This window comes from Trichoderma camerunense (assembly GCF_050948025.1).
Source record: "Trichoderma camerunense strain CBS 138272 chromosome Unknown V8C40scaffold_6, whole genome shotgun sequence".
Taxonomy (NCBI): domain Eukaryota; kingdom Fungi; phylum Ascomycota; class Sordariomycetes; order Hypocreales; family Hypocreaceae; genus Trichoderma; species Trichoderma camerunense.
In genome coordinates, this window is record NW_028145364.1 from 1713996 (window position 1) to 1735819 (window position 21824).

Genomic DNA, 21824 nt, shown 5'->3' on the forward strand with positions numbered 1-21824 from the left:
TTACCCACCTCGGGTGCGGTAGAGCGGCCCGGAGAGGCGACAACCGGACAGCGAAACCAGCGACGCTTTCATCAATGATATTTCCCGGTGAGATGTATCAGGCTAGCAGGTTCGCAAGATGCACGACATGGGAGGAGGAAAAGAACTGCAAAGAATATGTGAAGCTACGTATCAACATCTCAGTTTCGGGGTTCAGTCAAGAGCTAGCTCAGAGCTGGGTTTGGATTTAGCACCGCCGGTCGCTCTCGGCAAAGGCCGAAAGGCCGAATTGGACCAAACTAATATTATTCATCATCTCAAGCCGCTTACAAAGGGATCAATCATCGTATAGCCAAAGTCCATGCAGCCCCCCGATTTGCTCAAGAATAAAGAAGGCATGCAGAGTCAGAAAAAAAAAGGCCATCCAGAACTCAGGCGGCCAATCACACGTCGTCATCTGACGATTTATCATCATGGCGATACGCCAGCACACTAATCGGTGTGCGTCGTGCATTAAACACTTTTTTAATTTCCCGATTAGCTAACGATGCACGTTTTGAGGTTATTAGTTTGGGTTGTTGCAGGTTTGGGGAACTCACAAATGTCCATTTCTTCCAGAGACAGGCCTTTTGTCTCCTTGATGAAGAACCAGGTGTACAGCACCAGCGCCCAGTTGAAGCAGCAGAACATGAGAAAGGCTTTCCATCGGAGATTGTTGACGGCGGCGGGCGTCACTTGGGACAGCGTGAAGCCAAACAGCCATTGCGTTGCTGCGCCGACGGCGATGCCTCCTTCGCGGACTCTTGTCGGGAAGATTTCGCTCATATACAGCTGCATATTTGATTAGCGAGTGGAAATCTGACCGAAGCGGGGTTGGAAGAGATATTTCCCAGACTTACCCATGGGATGGGACCCCACGATATGTTGAACGTCACTGTGCATTGCGTTCCCCATGTTAGCAACTTTGGATGCTCCGACTTTTGACTTACACGCAGCCATCAATCATCTCACGGCATCCCACACCGCATCATATAAAACGAGAACAAAGGGGAGGAAAACCACTCACTCGCTTCCAGGAAAATCATTGAAATCGACGCAATGGCTGGCGGCGTCAACGTTCCATTACCCATGGGCGGATACCGCTGCGTGAGCACGCTGATGATGAACATGTACATGCCCATGAGGAACGAGCCGGCCAGCAGGGACCAGCGGCGGCCGATGCGCTCGACGAGGAAGAGCAGGAAGAAGGCGCAGCTGACGACCTTGCACACGCCGAAGAAGCCGCTGAGGAGCAGGGCGTTTTGGCCGGCGCCGACGGCTTGGAAGACTTGAGGAGAGACTGTGTGTGAGGGGGGTTGAGAGCGTTAGCAAATGGTGTAAATGAGATGAGGGACGATATCAGATGAGATTGGGTTCGCCCGTACAGTATGCCAGGGAAGTGTTTCCCGTTATTTGGGCGCCTATTCTCCAAGATCAGCATGCCGGAACATATCAATGCAAACCTTCACACAGCAAAAGCAAGATCCTACCAATCTGGAGAGTCACGGCCAGGAAGATGCGATATCGGTTCGCCGGCAGCCAATACTCCCTCCACGTAACGCCCGCCGTCTGTCTCTCCTCCTCCTCAATGCCCGCCACAATCTCATGAAACTCCATCCGCACCTCGACGCTGTCGCCGCCTCGCACCCAGATCAGCGACTGAAGCGCCTCCTCGTGCCGGTCGTGCTGCGCCAGCCACCGCGTGCTCTCCTTGGTCAGGAGCATGCCCAGGCCCAGGATGCCGCCGGGCACCAGCTGCAGGGCCACGGGGATGCGCCACTGCGCCGTCGATGGCTCGATGTGCTGCGCGGCGCCGTAGTCGACCCAGTAGCTGACGGCGACGCCCAGGGTGAAGAAGAACTGGAAGAGGCTGCCGAGCTGGCCGCGGATTTCCTTGGGGGCCATTTCGGCCGAGTACATGGGGATGATGACGGTTGCGACGCCTGTTTTGGGGGGGATTGTATTCAGTCAGTTACAGGTGGTTTTAGTCTCGGAGTGATTGTAATCAGCCATGTAAGTGTGTGTGTATGGGTGTATGAGTGTATGTACCTGCGCCAATGCCAGATATCGTACGCCCGGCATACCAGGTCGCAATTCCTTGCTGATAGAAGAGCTGCAGCACGGCGCCAATGTTGAAAATGAGCGATGCCACCGCCAGAGCCCATCTTCGGCCGTAGTGCGCGGTAAACGGCCAGACAAACAGGCACGAGAAGAAGGCTACAAGATTCAAAACTCCCAATTAGAACCCAGAACTCGTATCAATTAGGTAGACTCGGCTTCGGCTCAATATATATATGTATATATATATACACATACCTCCCGCCTGCAGCAGACTAGCCGACAGCGAGGCGACGTTCTCCTGCTCGCCGTCGCTGAAGCCCATGTCTCGCTGGAAGGACTGCAGCGTCAGGACGCCGCCCACGATGCCCGTGTCGTAGGCGAAGAGAAAGGAGCCGACACATGACAGGGCGACGAGGTACGTGGCCCTCCATGTGCCGAGGCGCGTCATGATGGGCTGCTGGATGCGAGTGTTTGCATGGGGATTTTATTAGGAGCTGGGATTGAGCATGGGCGATTCTACTATCGACGGGAACGGATGATGGGGGGATTCCAGGCTAATGAGACTTGAATATTCAGATAGGAACGAGAAACAATGGGAAACGAGAAGAGAAATAAGAGAGGTATGCAGAATAAAGAATAAAAGCCCTCAACACTACGGTGTGGGAAAAAAAAAAAAGTCGTGAGATTCAGTCTCCAGGTGAGGCGACTGCAAGTTTTGACGTAATCCGGGGCTGAGCTGCATTTACATACAACGTACATGAGCGCCGACCCAATTCATCCGAGCAAGTCAAAACTCGTGCTGTACGAGTATGTGCATGCCCCCCATGCAAACAGGCTATATTTCCCCCATCCCGAGATTTCCTATTACTTATGCCTATCTATGGTGTGACTGTGACCCCGGGGTAAAGTGTGGTCGCATGCAAGTTAAGACGCAGCTTATCATTTGATGGAGAAAATGCTGCGGGGAAGAAAAATGAATGGATCAAAATGTCTCTTTCTTTCATCCTTGGCTTAGCTCGGTGCGGAGAGGAACCCGGGGGTGGGCACTTGGGGCGTTTTATTTGCCCGAATTCTTGGGTTTGTGTCTTTTAAATTACTCCATGTTCCGGGTGTTTGGGGGTGGCTGTTTTTCTGGCTGATTCAGCGTTGCTTTATTCTCTCTCATGTAATGAATCGCCATTGAAAGTACATGTATTCTGCTCGACGTGAGGAGGCATGCTGTGGCTTGTGGGGGCGGAGAGCAGCCGTCTAGTCTCCGTTGAGGAGGGTCGGCTATGGGAGGGCTATTGATTGAGGCGTTGATTGTTTTTGGAAAGTGAATTGAGTTTTTATGCTGCTTTGCGGCGTTTGGATGGTGGCTGATGAACCAGATTCACCTTTATATGCATAGCGGGTGTGAGCATGGAGGCATTACCTAACGTTAACAAACAGGTCATGGACAAATATAGGCACCACATGATTAGGTGAATCGATTCCTTTGGCAGGATGGAGATCAATCTGAGTATACCGGATCCAGCATTTCCGGTATTTCCGGTATCGTGAATTCGGTGAATAGCTCAGAAATCATGCGCTGTCTCGTCTAAGCCGCCGGTCTGCATGTAAATGGCTGCCGTGTTCGTCAACCCGCAATACCATCAGCATCATCTGCAGGTTGCCTTTTGGCAATGAAGACATTATATAACTTCACTTGAGGAATGAAGTAAAGGAGAAGTTTTACTTTGCGCGGTTGTTGAATTGGCCTTGGCATGAAAGTCACAGAGAATCATGTATCGCCATGAGGGCGCGGCGTATATATCAAGACAGAAGCATCCGGTTAATCCAACTACCATAACTCTCAATCCTGAGTGTTCTGTTCCTTTTGAGCTTCATCAGTTTTCACTTATTGTTCCATCAGGTGATTTTCCTTTGAGATAACTCCTGGCAACTGCTCAAGTACATTCGTTACACACCGAGGATTCAATCATGGGGCGCGAATATTCATCCAGCCGACGCTCCAAGAGTCACAGCTCAAAACGAAAGACTTGCAAAGTTGAACATTGCAACCGAGAACGCAAGTCCACGAGGCACAACGGCGAGACGACCACGTACAAGTATTGCGAGAAGCGTAATGAGTTTTCCTTCTACACTCCTTTTAATATACCTTTTATATAAGGTGACTCTTGGTTCTGACACAAGGATAGATTGGGATCGAGCAAATTCCAACAATCAAGGCATGTATAAGAGTAGAAATCATTCTCTTCCAAAATGCTAATGTAGCAACAGGCTCGGGGTATGCGACGCCTCCCTATTCAAGATGCTGTGAGCAACCATCATCCACGCCTGTATCCCCAAGTGGTGAGTCTCCGTTGCAAGTCACTGTATAGCTTCCTCTCTATTAACACTTTCAACCTCCCAGAGAAGTGCAAATTCCGAGACTGCAATTGTGCCATCAATCCTCCATCTAGCTTTTTCTGCCCGAGACATGAACGAGTGACTTGGTGGAACTCCCGTCTCAATTACTCGCGCACCCATATGCAATACAGTGCTCCTCCGTCCCCTCCATGGTCTTCCTCGCAAGATCCTGTAGACGGCACTATACCATCTGAACATCCCGCCGCTTCGAGTACCGCCGCTTCATATACCACAAATGGACGTCGTAATTCTACTCAGAGCACTACTTCTAGCCAAAATGCACCCCATCCAGCCACCACCACCGTCGCCGCTCCAGCCGAAACAACAATGGAGTCAAAGGTCGAAGCTGCCAGTTACGAGGCTGATCAAGGAAAGCATCAAATGTGCGATGAAACCGACCATCTACCGACCTTCTGGTCTGGCATCAGCGTTGGAATTTGTGTCCTGTTGCAGATAATCCATGTCCTTATGCGGCTGCTGCTGGAACTGGCGCAGGGAGTGGGCAAACGTGGAATGTGGTGAGCAAGTGGAAAACCGGGCAGTCAACTTGGAGGACATCACGGGGGGAAAAGAGATGGATGGGTTCTGCGATCATTTAAAAACAAAAACATTCCGGAATGTCTATTAATAACGAGTGTGTCTATGACTTTCAACAAGCCAGGCAAAAATACAACCAAGCAATACAAGCAAAACCAAGAACAAATGTCTCCAACAAAACAATACAAATGAAATCAAAACCAAAACTATGCCCCTATTCTCCCGTCTTGGCCAGCAAGAACGCAAATGGTGGCTTTATTCTCGCTTCTAAATAGCGAGAAACGGTGGTCGTCAAGGTCACTCGTCAGACTCACGCTTGGGATAAAGCGACGCGCGCATCTCCTCGAGCATATGCTTCACAGTCTCCCAGCGTCGTCCATCACCAATGCTGCCCTGATACTTCTTGGCATCATGAATCTCAATTGCAAATGCTGCATCAGCCAATTCTCCGGTGATTTTTCCGTTAGGAGCGAAGGCCATGGAGAGACGGAAACCCTCTCCAGGCGATTGGGTGGCATCATAGGGTCGGGTGACCATGCCTGGTCGAACGAATCGAGGAGGCAAAACTAGAAGAATTCCGAGTTCTGCCACCATGTCGACGCTGAGAGCCCCTGGAACGGATTCGCGGTTAACAATCTTGAAGAGATTGACAAATTCCTCGGGAAAGTCTGGAAGAAAGGGGAAACCTCCTAGGAGAGGCGCATTGTCGAGGACTTGTCCGTTGGATGTGTCCGAACCAGCGACGGAGTTGGAGTCCCTGCTTGAAGGGCGGCTGGAATAGTTGCTGCTGGGGCCGCTGTTGCCCGAACTAGCAATGCCCAAGCCGTTGATGTCGAGCTCGTCGGCGCCGGAGTGGTCGCTGGCATAGTCGTCGTCATGGCGAGAGTCATCACTCGCGTAATCGCTGGACTCCTCATCGCCAGAATCGTCGTTACCGTAAACGCTGGAACTGGTAGATACTACACCCCGTGACCCCCGTCGGAAGGTGTTGAGGTTATCGAATTCCTCGTGCCAGTCCTCAGAGACGAAGGGGGTGTTGTTCTCAGCCATTTTGAGTGAAGAGGTGGTAGCAAGTTGATTTGAGATGGATTTGATCCTTGTGATCACGTCGTTAGGTTGAGAGTGGTTGAAAAGAACTTGGTGGTTGTAATCACGTTGTCGGGTGTAGAAACTTGAGAGTGCTTGAGCTGAAGTTGATTCTTGTGATAGTAGGGTGTAGAAATGTAGAAGATTGAGAGTTGTTGAGCTGGATTGAAACGAGGCTCAACCATGATAATTTATAGTTGTGAGCACCCATGCTGGCATCAAGATAATTGAGTGTTGTTCATAGAATGTGTATTTACGGACTGTTTGAGTTCATGTACTGGCCTTTGTACCATCAATTGGTCTTTGTAAGTGTGCAGAGAACGGCTCAAACACAATCAGATTGTTTATAGATGATATCAAGAGAACTGAAGCCTTATTGCTATGGCTTGTGATGATAATTAGAGAAACAAGAGGTTGTTCTGTCGGTGCATAAAGCACTCTCAAAAATAGAAGCCAGAGAAACAATAGATCGTACTGTCCGTGCATAAAGCAATCTCAAAATAGAAGGTAGAGAAACAATAGATCGTTTTGTCCGTGCATGAACCACTCTCAAAATAGAACACTTATCAGATCAATGCACTTCAAAGCATTACAGAAACACAAAGAAAACCTGCCTGCCTACCAGTGTATAACTGCTTTGTAGTTTCGTTCAACCTTTCCCCTTCCTATATTTATATCTAGCGTTCAAGTTATGGACATTGTAACATCTCTTCCAATTATAGCCGTACAAAGATTGAGGAGCAAAACAATTGTTATCCCGGCGGCAGTTGATAATCGGCTTCCTAAAATATATATGAACAACAGGGCGATCGAGAACAGTCAAAGCTCCCTTGCCTGTAACAAAACGAGTTCATAACAGCATTAACTTCTTTGATCGATGGCATTTCTCGGAGCGTCTACTGATTCGCCCACATCAGACATGCATCATTTCCTAGACTCTATAGCATCCCAAGGGTTTGGCACTAAGACCTGCATACCCAGTAAAATTATTGACGAGTTGAATCATGTCCATGAACACATCAGCATCAATGCAGTAGCTGACTACCATCTTTTAGCCAATCACTATAGATTTCTTTACACATCTTGATTTGTCGCCGATGGTTGTAGTATGCCGTTATAGCGGCCGCCATCAATTGCCATTGGAGGATAGTATATCGACGAAATGAGAATACACATGATTCGGATAAACTTCTGAGGAGAGCTCCAATCCAGCTCTATTCCACTTAGAGCTTGACGGCCGTCAAACTCAATTCCCAAAACCGTCTCTTAACTTGGCAACTAGTCTAGGAGCGGAGGATTCAATGAGGCGTCAACTCTTCAAGCTACCAAAACTATGCCAACTATGCCCATTCCGCGAGTCAAGCTTGCTCCAGGCATCAAAGTCCGTTAATCAACGTAATAACTGTTCCACATCAGTCCATACTATGACGTCTAGGGTAGAGCAATTGCGAAGCACTGCCTATATTTAGACGTCAGCCCACGCTGGGCGATCCTACTTGTGCTTTTGCATATACACCTACTCCGTAATCCGTATATAGCGACTCCTCGTTCCTTCACCGAGGTGTAATATTACATGAATCAGGCGTGCACGCATCTTCTCAAGGCTCGGCCATTCTTTGGGCGCAAATGCAGTGCCATGGGCCGTCGGTCTCGGCTCCCATGGCAACATGCAAGCTTCCACGACCTCATCTTGGCAACGGGGGGGCTGGTTCCCTTGAGCTCTCGGGAGCTGGTTTGTTTGTTTTGCTCTGCTTTTGCCATTTGTAGACGAACATGCATGATAAAAGACTGCATTTATCGTGGATGGCTGTGCTGGTGGTAACACGACATCACAGTGGCGCAAAGGGCGCGGTAATGCCGAGAAGATTGAACCAAACACGAAGAAAGACAAGACATCTTGCTTGATTGTATCCACTGAATAATTACTGCAGCTGGTGCTTGAATCTAGCATTAAACAACCACGTTACGAGTACCCGTATGCTTAACGCAAGGGATCAGCAGCTATCACGTTATGTCTCAGTCCCCTAGCAAGACGGTGATGTCAAGCTCCGATCCACACGATGACGCCTCCGCGGGGCTATCAGAAGACCAAAAGCTCGCATTCATGTAAAACACCGCCTTGGACACGGAGCACAAAGCGGACAATGGCTGTTGGAAAAAAGCACCCCTATGATCGATCGACTCATAGCACAGCAAATCGCCACCGAGGCGTCCGAAGAGCTGCGGAAAGCGGCAACGCGGGACCAAAAGGCGAGGGTCCGGCTTCCAGTGGAGTAGAACGCAGCTCGCTTCGCCCAACCTCGTTATTTTTTAGGGGACAAGAAGGTGATCGGCGGTGCTCTTTGGACTCGAACTCTATCTGTCAACTGGCGGCAAGCAGGCAAAAAGAGGAGCCAGAGCCAGCAGAACCTTGTGAGTTTTGGGTCACGCGGGGGGAGCTCTTTGGCCGCGCACTGTGGCTCCAGTTTTGAGGGATGAGGGGAGACATGGACATGGTGTTGTTGGCTCTATTATATGGGATGTTTAGTTGTAGAATCTGTGTCCATGTTGATGGATGATAGAAAAGCTCCGTTAGACACACAGTGCGTGGGTCGAGCTGAGCAGACCGAGAGACACATCGTATCCGGGAGGAACACTGCAGCTGCGTAGCTCCACTGCACTATTTCGGATGCCGTGGTTGCATTTCGTGTCGCTCCGCCGTGGTTTTCGTCAGAGATCGACCTGGCCTTGGTCTGGCCGAGGATCAAAGTTCTAGATGGGCCTTGTCCGGGTTCCAGAGGGGTATAAAGAGTCGAGCTGAGAAGCATCTAGACTTGAGTTGAGCTCTCATCAAACAGAAGCAATCAACCACTTATACAGCTACTATAAGCTTTCCAACCAACCCCTCACCTGACGCCTCAACCTCATACGACTCATCATCCTCTTCCATCTTCAACACTTTCAATCCATTTCACAACTCTTTCAGTCAAGATGCAACTCTTCGCCGTCTTCGCCGCTGCCACTACCCTCATCGCTGGCTCCAACGCCCTCTTCATCCCCCGCAACATCCACGTTGCAGACTTCCGCCTCTACAGCGCCGAGGGCTGCCACGACGGCAACCTCGGCGTCTGGACCGTCATTGATGACGACTTCAAGAATGGTGAATGCAAGGGCCTCAACGACAGTGAGCCCAAGTCTCTGAGCCTGACAGACATTAACAAGGGCTGCACATGTAAGGAAAACCACGAGCGCTGGAATGCGCCAATCTAAGACATTGTTTATACTAACCCGCAACCTCGCAGTCACGGCTTACACCGACGACAAGTGCACCAAGGGCAAGAAGGATTTCACAAAGGGACACTGCTTCGACAACAAGGCCGGCTGGAAAGCCTGGAGCATGAAGTGCGACTACAAGGACTAAAGGGTCCTCCCTACCTTCTTTTTTCCTCACCGCAACTTTGCCAGCACCATTTACTTACACTTTTTTTTTTTTCATTCCTTACATCATGGTGGAGTTTCACGTTTTTTTAATCAGGATTACACTGGACTGATTTGTGGGAACCGGACATGAACACAACAAGCATATTGATTGACACGGAACGCATTATGGGGTTATCGGGCTGGTCATTTTCCAGGATCACGGCTTTTGGGTAATAATGGGTAACGGTTGTTATGACACGGTCCTTTTATGATGATGCATACATGTACACATACATTATACAATACTGATGGCGGATCCATCAATGATAATTAGTTAATGAGATAATAACAGCGCCAGCGAGGCAAAATTACATATTGACAACGGTTGCATTCGTCATTTTGCAACACACAAAGATGATCGCCTCTGACCATGACGCTTTCCATCACCAAAGTAACGGAACCGCTCCGAAGTCGGTGTAAAGCGTATTCAGCTATAACACAGCTGCAGCTGCCTCATGCTGTACGCCCACTCTCAACACTCAGTGAAAAAGAAGAGCACAATTTTGGCTACCCATGTTGTGTCTAGTCTATGCGCTTATGCAATGGGGCACATTTATGAACGATCAGATGACATGACCTGGATTCGTTCTGGAATCAGAGGGGCTGGCAACAAGGTGAATAAAGTAAAGACTCCGAAGCCTGTGCCATCATGGTCATCCTGTCGTGTTCAGTTTACAAACCTGGAAGGCAAACAAGCTGACAACACACTAGCACTCTGTCCTATGTTATGATGAAAAGAGTGGCAAAGGCTGCAAATCGCAGCGTTGAGTGCCATGGTTGAAAATTCTTATTCCAAGTTTCCTTCATAAAGCTCACTTCGGTGCAACCAACTTGTTCAATAGCTTGACGAGCACAGCATGTCCAATTCCCAACACGGTGGGTCTAGATCGCTTGCCTACGTGATGGTCCATTCTCAACAAACACCCAAACAGTTTAGCAAAGTATATCAACGTTGTTCAAATTTAGTCGTTATTCTTTATTCATCAGGCTCAAGCTAGAAAGCAGTCATTTTAGTTAATCTCAACAGCAACCTTGGCAAAGTGCTTGCCCGACCACTGGTACTCATATGCCTCCTTCAGCTCCTCCAACTTAAACACCTTCTCGTCAATCACGGGCCTCAGCGTCTCAGGGTGTGCCTCAATCGCCTCAACTAGCTCCTCCAGCTGCACACGGCTGCCCACAAGGATACCACGCGCAGTGAACAGGCTGGACAAGCATCGCAGGAAGCTAGGCTCCTTCTCGTCTCCGCCTCCGGCAAGGAAGCCGATGATGTCGATGGCACCGCACATCTTGACGGCGGCAATGCTCTGCTCCATCTCCTTGGCACCGGCAACTTGCACGACGTGGTCGACGCCGCGGCCGCCGGTCAGCTTCTTGGCCGTCTCACCCCAGTTGGGATCCTCCTTGTAGTTGAGGACGTGGTCGGCACCAAGCTTCTTCAGCTGCTCCGCCTTGGCGGGAGATCCAGTGGTGGCAATGACCCTGGCACCGGCAGCCTTTGCAAACTGCAGAGCAAAGATGCTGACACCTCCGCTGCCCTGGACGAGAACCCAGTGGCCAGCCTTGACGGTGTGGTCGGCAGAGCCGAACAGAGCGTTCCAGGCAGTCAGGCCAGCGCAGGGAAGGGTAGAGGCCTCAAGAGCAGTCAAGTTGGAGGGGCTTCGCACAAGAGCGTTCTCGTTGAAAGCGCCATAGGTGCGGAGAACGCCGTCTAGGACACCTCCAGTTCCGGTTGCGATGGTCTTGGGGGTCAGGTTTCCACCCAGGTGAGCCTGGTTGAAGAGAGTGATGACCTTGTCGCCGGGCTGGAAGAGGGTGACGCTCTTGCCGACGGAGACAACAGTGCCAGCACCATCAGATCCGGGGACGACATTTGGGGCCATGCCGAAGGGGTACTCACCCCTGGCGATGATGAGATCACGGTACTATTGTGGTCAAAGTTAGCAACTATATAGGAGACATGTGCGTAATACAACGCAATAGAAAGCGAATTGCGGGTCGACTAACGTTGAGAGAGGCAGCCTCGACTATAGCAAAATGAATGTTAGCACTGAATAGTTTTATTGGTCATGTTTCTCTTCTCCTTTTCATATTCTTATCATATAGTTGAGTGATGTGTAAAGGAGTTGCTTAGTACATACGCTTAACCAAAACCTCGTTGTCGCCAACTTCAGGCAGGGGCTGCTCAGAGAACTTGAGTCCCTCAAAGCCATTGTATTCAGCAACTTGCCATTGCTTAACGGTCTTGGGGATAGTGAAGGAGCTCATTGTGAAATTCTTAAGCTGCCCGGGATTGATGCGGATATAGTTGGAGATGAAGATTTTTGGGTTTTGTTGTTTGCGGTGACCAGCAACACTTTACTCAGGTTGCCTAGTTGAAAAGAGGAAAAAAAGACTATTGCAGTTGATAGATGTCACAAGGTGGTTCGATGGGGCATTATGGAGATTGTGGCCCAATATATCTCTTTTTCCAACTTGTCAAATACCGCAGTTCCCACTTTGTCACCAAAGATAGGCCCATTTCTAATGCGCCAAATTGGATTTGTAAGTTGATCCATTCAAGCACGTTTATGCGATTCAGACGAGTTACTCAACCCGCGAGAGTACTATCGCCACGATACAATGATACTATCGACAGGCCACTTAACTAAGAGTGACATTTCCGCAACGTCATGCAGCCACAACCGACAAGGCCTAGAAATCCTTCGATGAGTAACAGACGCTTCAGCCGCGGCGAAGAATCGACAATAGCCGGCACCTGCCGCTGCTAGCATCGCATCGGCGGGCGTTTGCATCTGCGGCTTGAAATCGAGCATTTTCCAGATCGAGGCAAGGCGCGAGCCTAAGCCCAAGAGGGGCAACGTTGTGCCCGACTCTAGCCAGAGCAAGTTGACAAGGCTATAATAGTTCTTTGAAGAGAGTTGCGACTTTGAACAAGTTGTCTTTCGGTTTCAAGCGTATATGCAACTCTATCTTAGGAAGAGCATTACAAATCCCAAGGAAGGTATTGTCAAATCATTGACGCCAGACATGACTCTAGTTGCAGAAATTTTGTTAACCGAGGCGGATACAATTGGCGGAGGCCGGGACAACAAACGACGCCGGTGGAGTTTCGGTAATGTTGACGACTGCGATGAACAACTCATTACTGTTCTATGGACAGTCAATTGTTAAGCGACTGAGGCATTTTGTTCAAAACTTGTTCAATTAGCTGAATCTTGCGCACAATGTTTCTCTTTTTGCTCTGGTGTAAAGTTCAACCATTGACAGCCAAAGCGGAGATGGGCAATTTGATGCGATTAAGCGAGCATCACTATCCCGGGGCAAACTCTCTAACCAACAGCCTCAAAATGTGTCATTGAGCCGTACCCACGCCCTCTGATGAACTTGACTATATTCAGGGAAGCTCGCGGCTGTGCAGCCACAGGTTAATTAAACTCTCCCGTATAAGCCTCCCAGGACGACGCATTTTTGTTGCTCTCAAACTCATCATCATCATCAGTAGATGCCACGTATGAGAGAGCATCGGGCTGTGAGTCTCAACAGGACACTTGTCCATGAGTGAGGGCTGTATTTAAGAGGAACAGACTGAATGAGCGATGAGAATCTCAAACCGCTGAGGTGAAATTGTAAGAATAAGCATCACTCGTTACGTGCTCTCACTTTCACTACTCTCAACAACTTGTAATCACAAACACCACTCACATACATACATACCAAACCGGCTACTACACTCTCAACCAAACTCCACAAACCCATCTCGTGCATATCTCACTCATTACGCCTTACCTGATTCATCTCACACCCAGACCAGCCATGGCCCAAATCCTAGTCCACGACGCTCTCCAGCTTCCCCAGCCTGCAGTGGGACCCTCCTCACGGCCGCCGCTGTCCCGGCTCTCGTCGAGTCCCGGCCCCGGCACCGCGGCCAGGACGGGCATCGTCGTCTTCTCGGGCGGAAGCGCGGCCAACAGCCTGGTGGATGTGTTTGAGGGCGTGCGGGCGGCCAGTGCGGCGACGCTGAGCTACGTGATTCCCATCTCGGACAATGGCGGCAGCACGAGCGAGATCATCCGCGTGTTCGGAGGCCCAGGTATTGATTGAAATCCGCAACTTTCAAATTGCATGTAATCACGTCTCTCTAACTTGAATCATGTGTAACCAAAAAAGGCATCGGAGATGTGCGGTCTCGCCTCGTCCGTCTCATTCCCAACGACAACAAACCCGAGACAACCGCCATCAAGCTCCTCTTCAACCACCGCCTGCCCCCCGTCTACGACAGAGCTCGAGCCGAGTGGTTCGACATCGTCGAGGGCACACACCCGCTATGGCTCGACATCTCGTCGCCCAAGCGCGAGCTAATACGGTCCTTCTTCAACAGCTTCAACCTCGAGGTCGTCAAGCGCATGCGGCCCAGCAGCCGCTTCGACTTCTCCGGATCCAGCATCGGCAACCTGTTCCTGACGGGCGCCAGGCTCTTCACCGGCAGCTTCGAGGCCGCCATCTGCCTGCTGAGCTCCATCTGCGCCGTGCCCGACCGCGTGGCCGTTCTGCCGGCTCTCAACACCAACTTTGCCCATCACATTGCGGCGGGACTCGTCGACGGCACCGTCATCACCGGCCAAAACGACATCTCGCATCCCAGTGCGCCCACGGCCGCCGTGCCGCTGCCGGGCCCGGTTCCGCCTCCGACCTCCGGATCGCGCACGCCGGCGCTGTCGACGAACCATGACCTGGACGAGCACGACATTGAGGACGCAAACCTGCCCGGCAGCCTGCCTGCTCTGCGCCGGCCCGCCATTGCCATCTCAAAGCAGGACGAGGAGGATCTCCCATGCCGCATCGACCGCATCTGGTACATCAACCCGTACGGCCAGGAGATGCGCATCCCGGCCAACCCGCGCGTGCTCGAGGCCATCCGCAGCGCGCACTCGGTCATCTACAGCATCGGCTCGCTCTTCACGTCGCTGGTGCCAAACCTGGTGCTCAAGGGCGTGGGCGAGGCCATCGCCAGCCCGCACATCCGAAACAAGATCCTGGTCCTCAACGGCACCACCGATCGTGAAACCGGCCCATCGAGCGACCCCTTTTCCGGGCTCGATTTCGTCGCCACCGTCGCCAACGCCTGCGCGGATTCGAGGGGATTGCCTCGGCCATCTGCGGATGAGTATTCGCTGTACGTGACGCACGTCATTTACATCGAGGGCCCTACGAGTCCCGCCGTGGACAAGCGGCTGTTTGCCCAGCTGGGCATCGACACGACGAGGCTGTACGGACCCAAAGACGGACAGGGCAAGGGAGGACGATATGACGCAAAGGCGCTGGCGCAGACGCTTGAGAGCATCATCGGGCGCAAGGACACGCGCTCTGACAGGAGCCGGCGTAACACTCTGGTGGGATAGACTTGTCTTGTTTTTGTTTTTGTAATATAATACAATATACCATTTATTATTTGTTTTTTTCAGCATAAAAAAACAACACGTAAAGAAACATCTGCCAGCCAACGGCACGGTATCAAACCAATACCACATCTTCACCGTCCTCTCCTCTCCCCAAAAGCCCATGGATATCCCTTTGACCACCACAAACCACCGCCCTGTAATGCGTTTCGTTTCCCTCTCTTCGCTCACAACTCTGTTTCCTTCCCAGTCCTACTCATCGTCATCATCATCACGACTTGGCCATGGCAAGATACACCACCACAGCCGGCCACGCCGCTGACATGACCAACGCCATCATCACCCTCCCTCCTCCAACCCGTATCCTATCCTGAGGGCCCTTCCACCGGTCCACCAGCGCGCAAGTCGTCCAGATCATGACCATGGCGTAAATGACAAGCAACCAGGTGACGCCTAGAATGATGTCGGCGGTGCGGTCCGTGGGGCTGAGCACGTCCGCGGACGTGTCCGGGATGAAAGTAGAAGAAAGATTGTTGCCCATATTTGCGGTATAGGATTTTCTTTTGTGTGTAGGTTGTTGAAGGATGTTTGTTGTTGTAAAGGGTGATGCCTTGTTTTGCTTTGCGCTTTTATGCTTGTGATGCTTTGGTCGTAATAAAAAAACGTTGTCGCCAAGACGAGATGAAGATCGTGAATGAAATAAAGGTATATCGACTCGCGATATTCCCAAAAAAGTAGAACTGATTAAAAGAAAACCTTCTCGCCCAGCGAGTTTGCAAAGAAGAAAAGAGCGAAAAACGAAAATCACACACAGCCGAAAAAAATATTCCCACTAGAGAAGAAATGAATGAAGAAGAGAAGAAAGAAAGAAAAAGAGGAGACGCCGCGCTGAAAAGGAAACCGGAGCAAAGCAGCCCCCAAGCTAAAATCCAAAAAGAACCTGTCAAAAGGTATTAGCCTCCCTCTCCCTCTCCGGGGTTGTTCCCAAGCTTAAACTCGAACGAGCCCCCCGAATTCAATCTTGATACATACGGGGGAATGCAAATCTCAGCCCTCAGCCAAGATTAAAAAAACAGGGTAGATCAAAGGGAGAGCCAAAGCTTCGCGGCTGCTGTCCCAGCCGAAACGGCGCAAAGACACAAAAGCAACGATGAACAGGCGCAAGGTGGGACGCTCGTCTTACGTTTGGCGTCTCAAAGTGCGGATTCGTCGAAACACGGAGTGCGTCTAGAGCGAATCAGAATCAGGGCCCGGTCCAAAATTGAAACGGTAATAACCTCGTGTTTTGTACGTTTCTCAGTATGTATGTATGTACAATCAAAGGTTGGAAAAAAATTGAAGAAAAGAAGAGGAAAGAAAAAGAGGAGGTAACACCAAGTAATAGTATGTATGGATGGGACAGCTCGTGTCGTTTTTCGCCCAGCTTCCCATTTCTCACCACAGAAACACCACCACAGGCCAGGCCAGGGTGACCCACGAAATATCACTCGCCCGCAGCACAAGCAGAACAGACATGGGGGGAGCATCCCCCGTCCAATCAAACAACACCTTTTCCCTCCAGCACCCAAAAATATCGTCGCCCTCGGACCACTTCTGCCGTTTTAAGCGCCCGGGCTTGTTCGAGCTATCGAGTCGCCGTCACGCAGATGCAGCAGCGGTGAGACGTCATTCGTCCATTTTATCTGTGGCTTGCTGTCTTTTTTTACTCTTATTGTTTATCGATATGGTCTCTATTTTTCTTGTACATACAAACCCCGGACTCCCTCTTGTTTTCTTGCGATTGCGCTAGAGAGCTTTCGTCGAGATGCAGCATTGAAGCTACTGTACTGCATCACGTCCAATCAACTCCTCTCTGTATGCATGTAAATTGACGAACAAGACTTTGGGCCATAAAACACAGAGGACAAAGACGAAGCAGAGGAATAGGTGACACTCGTGCTGACACTCTACCGGATTATATCGACCAAGGCCAGACAAAGAGACACACACACATCACCAAGGGACAAGAGACAAAGACAAGAGCTGGTATCATGTGTTTCATTAATCTGAATTAACACTATCTGCTATTTATACAATAAAAAACATTCACATCATAACTTTGCCCTCGCCGCCGCTTATGACAGGCGGGCGCTGAGAGGCAGGTCGCGCGAAGAGCTGCCGACGTAGACAGTCTTGGGGTACTTGGTGACAACCCACTGCTGGGTCTTGGTGTCCCAGTTGGAAATGTCACGGCGAGTCAGGTCAGCCTTGAAGGTGACGCTCTGGCCGGGCGCAACGCGCTCGATACGGTCAAAGCCACGCAGAACCCGGACGGGCTCGTTGGGGCCACCGTGGCTCAGGTACAGCTGGGGAACAACGTCGTCCATGACCTTACCGGTGTTGGTGATGGTGGCGGTAACGGTGTAGATGACATCGTACAGCTGGCGGTTGCCGCCGGGCTCACCAGAAGAGGGAGAGCGGTGCTGGGGGCTGCCATCAGTGGCTCCGGCAGGGAGGAACTGCTTGGCAGTCTGGCCGTAGTGGGAGTCGCCAGAAGCGGCCTGGCCAGAGCTAGTGGAGCTCAGGTATGGGTAGATGAACTCCTTGATGCGTCGAATGTTCTTGGGGAAACCATAGTCCTTCAGGTTCTTGCTGAAGGTGCCGAAGACGGGAGCAGCAATGGTCTTGCCGGTGGTGGGGTTCAACGGGCCGGCGTTGTTCTTCTGGATCTGGAGGTTGGAGAACTTAAAGGTCGACCACGACAGTCCGAAGCCGAACTCGTACGTGGGAGCCTTGTCAGAGCTGCGAGGCTTGCCGGGAGCCACCTTGTCGAAGTAGCGGTAGTCAATGAAGGCGCCCTCGGTGAAGTCATCCTGAGGAGCGTTGTTACCGTTGTTAGGAGTAGTCATGACCTGAACGCCGTAGCTCTCCAGAGAAGGACCCCAGGTGAAGGGAGTACGTCCGGGGCTCTGCTTGCCGTAGAGGATGTCGACAAGAGAGTTACCAGACTCCTGACCAGGGGTACCAGCCCAAACAATGGCAGAGATGTTGGGGTGGACGGCATAGTCCTTCAGGATGACGGGACCAGTCGAGTGGATAACAACAACGGTCTTGGCGTTGTTGGCAGCAACTGTCTTGATGAGGTCATCGCCGTTCTTCCACAGGGTAATGTTCTTGCGGTCGCCCTCATTGCCATCAGGGTGGAGGTAACCCTCACCACTGTCCGAGTTAGCAAAGACAATGGCGATGGCCTCGGGCTGGCTGACGAGAGACTGGATGGCAGAGGTGGCGTAGTTGTTCAGAATGCTCTCATAGCGAGAGCCATCTTGGAGAGCCTGGTTCTGGATCGCAGTGTCAGGGGTAACGAGGTAGGGGAAGTTGGTGGTACCGGAACCCCACTCCATGGCAAGAGTGCCATCATCACAGCCGCGGTCACTGCAGCCATTGGGACCAGCAGGGTTGGAGCCAGCATCCTCACCGATGACGGTAAGGAACTTGGGCTTGTTGAGGGGCAGGATACCGTTGTTCTTGAGGATAACGGTTCCCTTGGCACCAGCCTCACGAATGTGGTTAGCATGATCAGCACGGACATCGACACCGTAGTTGACCTTCTCCCAGTTCTCATTGACGGCAGCCTGAACGTAACCAAACTCGCCATCGGTCCAAGAATCAAAGTTGGTATCAATAAGGTTGTTAATCGACTTGCCGACCTTGAAGAAGGAGGCCATGATACGCATGACCATGTCGTCGATACGCCACTCGGGGACAGTACCGTTGAGGACGGCAAGGGTCAGGTTGCTTCCGAAGTAAGACGCACCGGTGTTGAAAAGGGTATCACCAGGCATGGTCATGTCAAGACCGGCGGCAGCGGTCGAGACACCAGCGTGCTGAGCCTGCCAATCGCTCATGACGAAACCTTGGAAACCGTACTCCTCCTTGAGCAATCCGTTGAGGAGCTTGGAGTTCTGGCAGGCGTACGAGTTGTTGACCTGGTTGTATGAGCACATGATGGAGCCAACACCAGCTTTGACAGCATCCTGGAAAGGCCAGCCGTAGACTTCGTGAATGGTCTTGTCGTCAACGTTAGACGACAGGGCCTCCTTGATGGGGTATCCGTAGCCGTTGGCCTCTCCGACTTGGCGGAAATGCTCCTGTTCGTTCAGGAGGAAGTGCTTGGCGCAGGCCACGGTACCAGCATTCTGGATACCAACGACAGTATCGGCAAGAGCCACACCGGCGAGGTAAGGATCGTTTCCGAAGCCCTCGACGTTACGGCCTCCGTTGGGATTGCGGCCAAGAGGACCGGCAACAGGTCCAAGAAGAACATCAACACCCTTGTTCTTTGCCTCAGAGCCCAGGGCAGTGCCACGGTCAACCCAAAGGTGTCTGCTCCAACTGGCGGCGGCAGTCAAGCCAGTAGCGAAAGCACTGTTATACCTGTTGAATCGGAGACCAAGGGGACCATCCTGCATGCAAAGAGATCGCAGGCCCAGGCGAGGGACGGTACCAACGTTTCCAACACACTTCTCACCCATCCAACTAGAGCAAAAGTTAGCACAACTCGGCTGGCATAGCAAGGCAGAATCAAATGAGCTTACCCGACACCGGTGGTGAGGTTGACCTTCTCCAGCAGAGTCAGGCCCGAAACAAACTCCTTAGCCTGAGCATAGGCCTGCTCCCAGCCCGGAGCATTGGGGTCCATCCATGGGGAGGGATAGAAAGGAGGCGAGTACGCCTCGTTGGAGTGAGGAGGAGGGTAGGGCTGTGGGTTCGGAAGAGCGTTAGCAGCTGCAAAGTCCAAGATTGTTGCCGTAGAGGCGGCCAAAAGAAAGGATGTCTTCATGGTGAAAAAGAGTGACGGCTGGGTGCGCCTTGAACAGCAGAGAGACGAGGGGGGAAGGGAAAAAATGAGGGACAATCCCGTTGATTAAGAGATATACCAGGAGCAGTGAACGCGGTAGAAGCAGCACGAGGCAGTGCCAATTGATGGTCAATGCCAATGCTGCTTGCTTCTAATTCAACTGCGCTGAATCTTGCATTGTCAAGGGAAGGTGGAAATGATTAAAGGGCATCGTTGAGAAATAGGGGCAGTGAGAACCAAGACCTCGCGACTTGACGTGTTTATGCAAGTGCATTGGCACGAAGAGTCAATGGACTGCTCGGTCAAGCAAGCAATCCTAAGTCCATCAAGGGAAGTTGTGCATATACAAACAATGGAAGAGGAAAAAGGGAGAGAGTCAATGTCTCAGTGCAATTGGCATGCAAAAAAGCAACGTACATTGGCATCTGCCACTGCCGCCAAAAGGGCGGCAGCAAACACGGACAGCGGCTTAACCATTGTGTTGGATTTCCGCGACCAAGGTATTCAGGATCGGCGGTTGGCGACGAGGATTTCGCTTGAAGAACCGGAACTGCTGTCGAGGAGGGCGAGGGAAGCCCAGCATATATAGTCCGTGGCAGAGTCACATCGTCAGCTCATCCACGCCGATGGGCCAACTTTGATTCCCGCCCTGTGCTCCGTTTCTCGCCCATTCTCCATTCTTTGATCTTTTCGTCATCCCTACACTATTCTCATCGACGGTGCTGCAGCTAATGCCCATTCTCGGCCTTTGTCCTGTAGCTCAACGTCTCTCTCCGCCTATTCCCCCTGTTCACGAGCTAAGGTCCTTGGACCCTGGCCCTGGACAACTTGGCCATCCACGGGGAAGCAGAGTGGAGGAGCAGCAAGCAATCTCTCGTCGCCAGCTTCGGCCCCACCGTGCCAAGGCCTGCGATGGCACCGAGTCGGCAGGGATCTGGACGAGCTCGAGAGAGAGCTCCATGCGTACAGAATACCTACTCGTACTGGTAGCAGCATGTCGTGGTAAGCCGTCCTGGTGAGAATGATGGCGGGCGCCGGTGTATTCTGTACCCCGTCAAACGGTGTGCGACGGCATGCACCTGGAGCTTAACGGACTTGTACGAGGTGCATAAAGGAGCCCGATGCTGGGCAATCCAATGCTACCGTACGTGGACCCTGTGGTGGTCAGTTGTGTCGATCGCGATGACATTCCGGGAAGCAGAATGATGTACTAATGTATGGAATAATCGTACCTCTGTAATGACATACTGCGACTACAAAAATTCCGGGTAGAGTAATTACAGAGATCCATTATGACAGAAGTGGTCAGTCATCGGAAGACGGATTATATCGATCGCGCACCATACAAGGTACGTAAGTAAGGTATTTACGGTTAAATGATTATGCTCCTAGAGGAGGCGCTTTTAGCTCCAGGTACTCTGCATTGTACGGCTCATAGCGCCGCGGGTACTTACAAGTACACGTACCACAGCCGCTATGCCGCTCGCACAATAGTGCCGGTGTTCAGCGCCTTCAAATCAGCTGCCAGCGAGTGCGCACGCCACATCCAATAGGACAGAGAACAGCCCTCCATGTATCTGTACACAGCATCAACTGGTACGAAATGCTCTCTACATTGAGCCCCTGTGGCTGAACGCCAGCCCAATGGCATTCGCTGCCCCTTCACGGGAGCTCATTTCAATGTCTCTCTTTCATATCACGACAGCTTCAATTTGTCAAAGAAGCAGCCTTTGATACTCTGCCACTGCTCAGCATAGCACCCCCAACATTACATAGCATAGACTTCTATCGCGCACCCCGTACACCTCGTGCTAGCCAAAGCGGTGGACGTGCCTATGATCGCGTATTCGGAGAAAGGCGAGAGAACACGCTACTGTACATACTCTTCATGGCATGTCCCTGACCGAACACACCACGAAGCACTACTAGGGTGACAACCCGAGAGTGCCAGAACGCTTTCGAGATTCTAGAGACTGAGGAGGGTTGCATCGCTCAGGCACTGGACGAGGTTCCGCTCTACAGCCCGCGGGGGA

At 51.4% G+C, this 21824-nt stretch overlaps 6 protein-coding genes across 6 annotated transcripts; 2 read left to right on the forward strand and 4 right to left on the reverse strand.

Annotated features, from left to right (window-relative positions):
• Positions 1-247: 247 nt before the first annotated feature.
• V8C40DRAFT_196387 (general substrate transporter) lies at positions 248-2786 on the reverse strand. Its single transcript, XM_083211916.1, has 8 exons — positions 2335-2786; positions 2068-2235; positions 1509-1961; positions 1404-1439; positions 1046-1318; positions 879-913; positions 579-810; positions 248-499 (listed from the first exon to the last, which is right to left on the reverse strand). Exons 1-8 carry the CDS (start codon positions 2525-2527, stop codon positions 423-425), a joined length of 1467 nt encoding a protein of 488 aa, XP_083075154.1. The 5' UTR covers positions 2528-2786; the 3' UTR covers positions 248-422.
• A 2518-nt stretch (positions 2787-5304) lies between these two features.
• V8C40DRAFT_264621 (uncharacterized protein) lies at positions 5305-6057 on the reverse strand (the record flags this gene model as incomplete). Its single annotated transcript, XM_083219552.1, has 1 exon — positions 5305-6057. The coding sequence occupies one exon, from the start codon at positions 6055-6057 to the stop codon at positions 5305-5307; it is 753 nt and encodes a 250-aa protein (XP_083075155.1).
• Positions 6058-8954: 2897 nt separating this feature from the next.
• V8C40DRAFT_241789 (uncharacterized protein) lies at positions 8955-9872 on the forward strand. The gene is given in 3 exon segments (XM_083215093.1): positions 8955-9027; positions 9040-9304; positions 9375-9872. The coding sequence occupies 2 exon segments, from the start codon at positions 9064-9066 to the stop codon at positions 9491-9493; spliced, it is 360 nt and encodes a 119-aa protein (XP_083075156.1). The 5' UTR covers positions 8955-9027; positions 9040-9063; the 3' UTR covers positions 9494-9872.
• A 550-nt stretch (positions 9873-10422) lies between these two features.
• On the reverse strand, positions 10423-11970 carry V8C40DRAFT_196433 (zinc-dependent alcohol dehydrogenase family protein). Its single transcript, XM_083211918.1, has 3 exons — positions 11694-11970; positions 11560-11579; positions 10423-11477 (listed from the first exon to the last, which is right to left on the reverse strand). Exons 1-3 carry the CDS (start codon positions 11818-11820, stop codon positions 10563-10565), a joined length of 1062 nt encoding a protein of 353 aa, XP_083075157.1. The 5' UTR covers positions 11821-11970; the 3' UTR covers positions 10423-10562.
• Positions 11971-13179: 1209 nt separating this feature from the next.
• V8C40DRAFT_196507 (gluconeogenesis factor YvcK family protein) lies at positions 13180-15088 on the forward strand. Its single transcript, XM_083211919.1, has 2 exons — positions 13180-13645; positions 13723-15088. The coding sequence occupies exons 1-2, from the start codon at positions 13369-13371 to the stop codon at positions 14952-14954; spliced, it is 1509 nt and encodes a 502-aa protein (XP_083075158.1). The 5' UTR covers positions 13180-13368; the 3' UTR covers positions 14955-15088.
• Positions 15089-16974: 1886 nt separating this feature from the next.
• V8C40DRAFT_241800 (beta-glucosidase) lies at positions 16975-19967 on the reverse strand. The gene is made up of 2 exons (XM_083215094.1): positions 19529-19967; positions 16975-19469 (listed from the first exon to the last, which is right to left on the reverse strand). Exons 1-2 carry the CDS (start codon positions 19771-19773, stop codon positions 17066-17068), a joined length of 2649 nt encoding a protein of 882 aa, XP_083075159.1. The 5' UTR covers positions 19774-19967; the 3' UTR covers positions 16975-17065.
• Positions 19968-21824: the final 1857 nt, after the last annotated feature.

Coding starts and splice junctions, on each gene's coding strand:
- V8C40DRAFT_241800 (XM_083215094.1), bottom strand. CDS start 19,773: ATGAAGACATCCTTTCTTTTGGCCGCCTCTACGGCAACAATCTTGGAC. Junction 19,470..19,528: donor AACCTCACCACCGGTGTCGG/GTAAGCTCATTT, acceptor CTTTTGCTCTAG/TTGGATGGGTGAGAAGTGTG.
- V8C40DRAFT_241789 (XM_083215093.1), top strand. CDS start 9,064: ATGCAACTCTTCGCCGTCTTCGCCGCTGCCACTACCCTCATCGCTGGC. Junction 9,305..9,374: donor CATTAACAAGGGCTGCACAT/GTAAGGAAAACC, acceptor GCAACCTCGCAG/TCACGGCTTACACCGACGAC.
- V8C40DRAFT_196433 (XM_083211918.1), bottom strand. CDS start 11,820: ATGAGCTCCTTCACTATCCCCAAGACCGTTAAGCAATGGCAAGTTGCT. Junction 11,580..11,693: donor CAACGAGGTTTTGGTTAAGC/GTATGTACTAAG, acceptor ATTTTGCTATAG/TCGAGGCTGCCTCTCTCAAC. Junction 11,478..11,559: donor TCGAGGCTGCCTCTCTCAAC/GTTAGTCGACCC, acceptor TGACCACAATAG/TACCGTGATCTCATCATCGC.
- V8C40DRAFT_196387 (XM_083211916.1), bottom strand. CDS start 2,527: ATGACGCGCCTCGGCACATGGAGGGCCACGTACCTCGTCGCCCTGTCA. Junction 1,319..1,403: donor AAACACTTCCCTGGCATACT/GTACGGGCGAAC, acceptor CCTCACACACAG/TCTCTCCTCAAGTCTTCCAA. Junction 914..1,045: donor AATGATTTTCCTGGAAGCGA/GTGAGTGGTTTT, acceptor CGCAATGCACAG/TGACGTTCAACATATCGTGG.
- V8C40DRAFT_196507 (XM_083211919.1), top strand. CDS start 13,369: ATGGCCCAAATCCTAGTCCACGACGCTCTCCAGCTTCCCCAGCCTGCA. Junction 13,646..13,722: donor CCGCGTGTTCGGAGGCCCAG/GTATTGATTGAA, acceptor TAACCAAAAAAG/GCATCGGAGATGTGCGGTCT.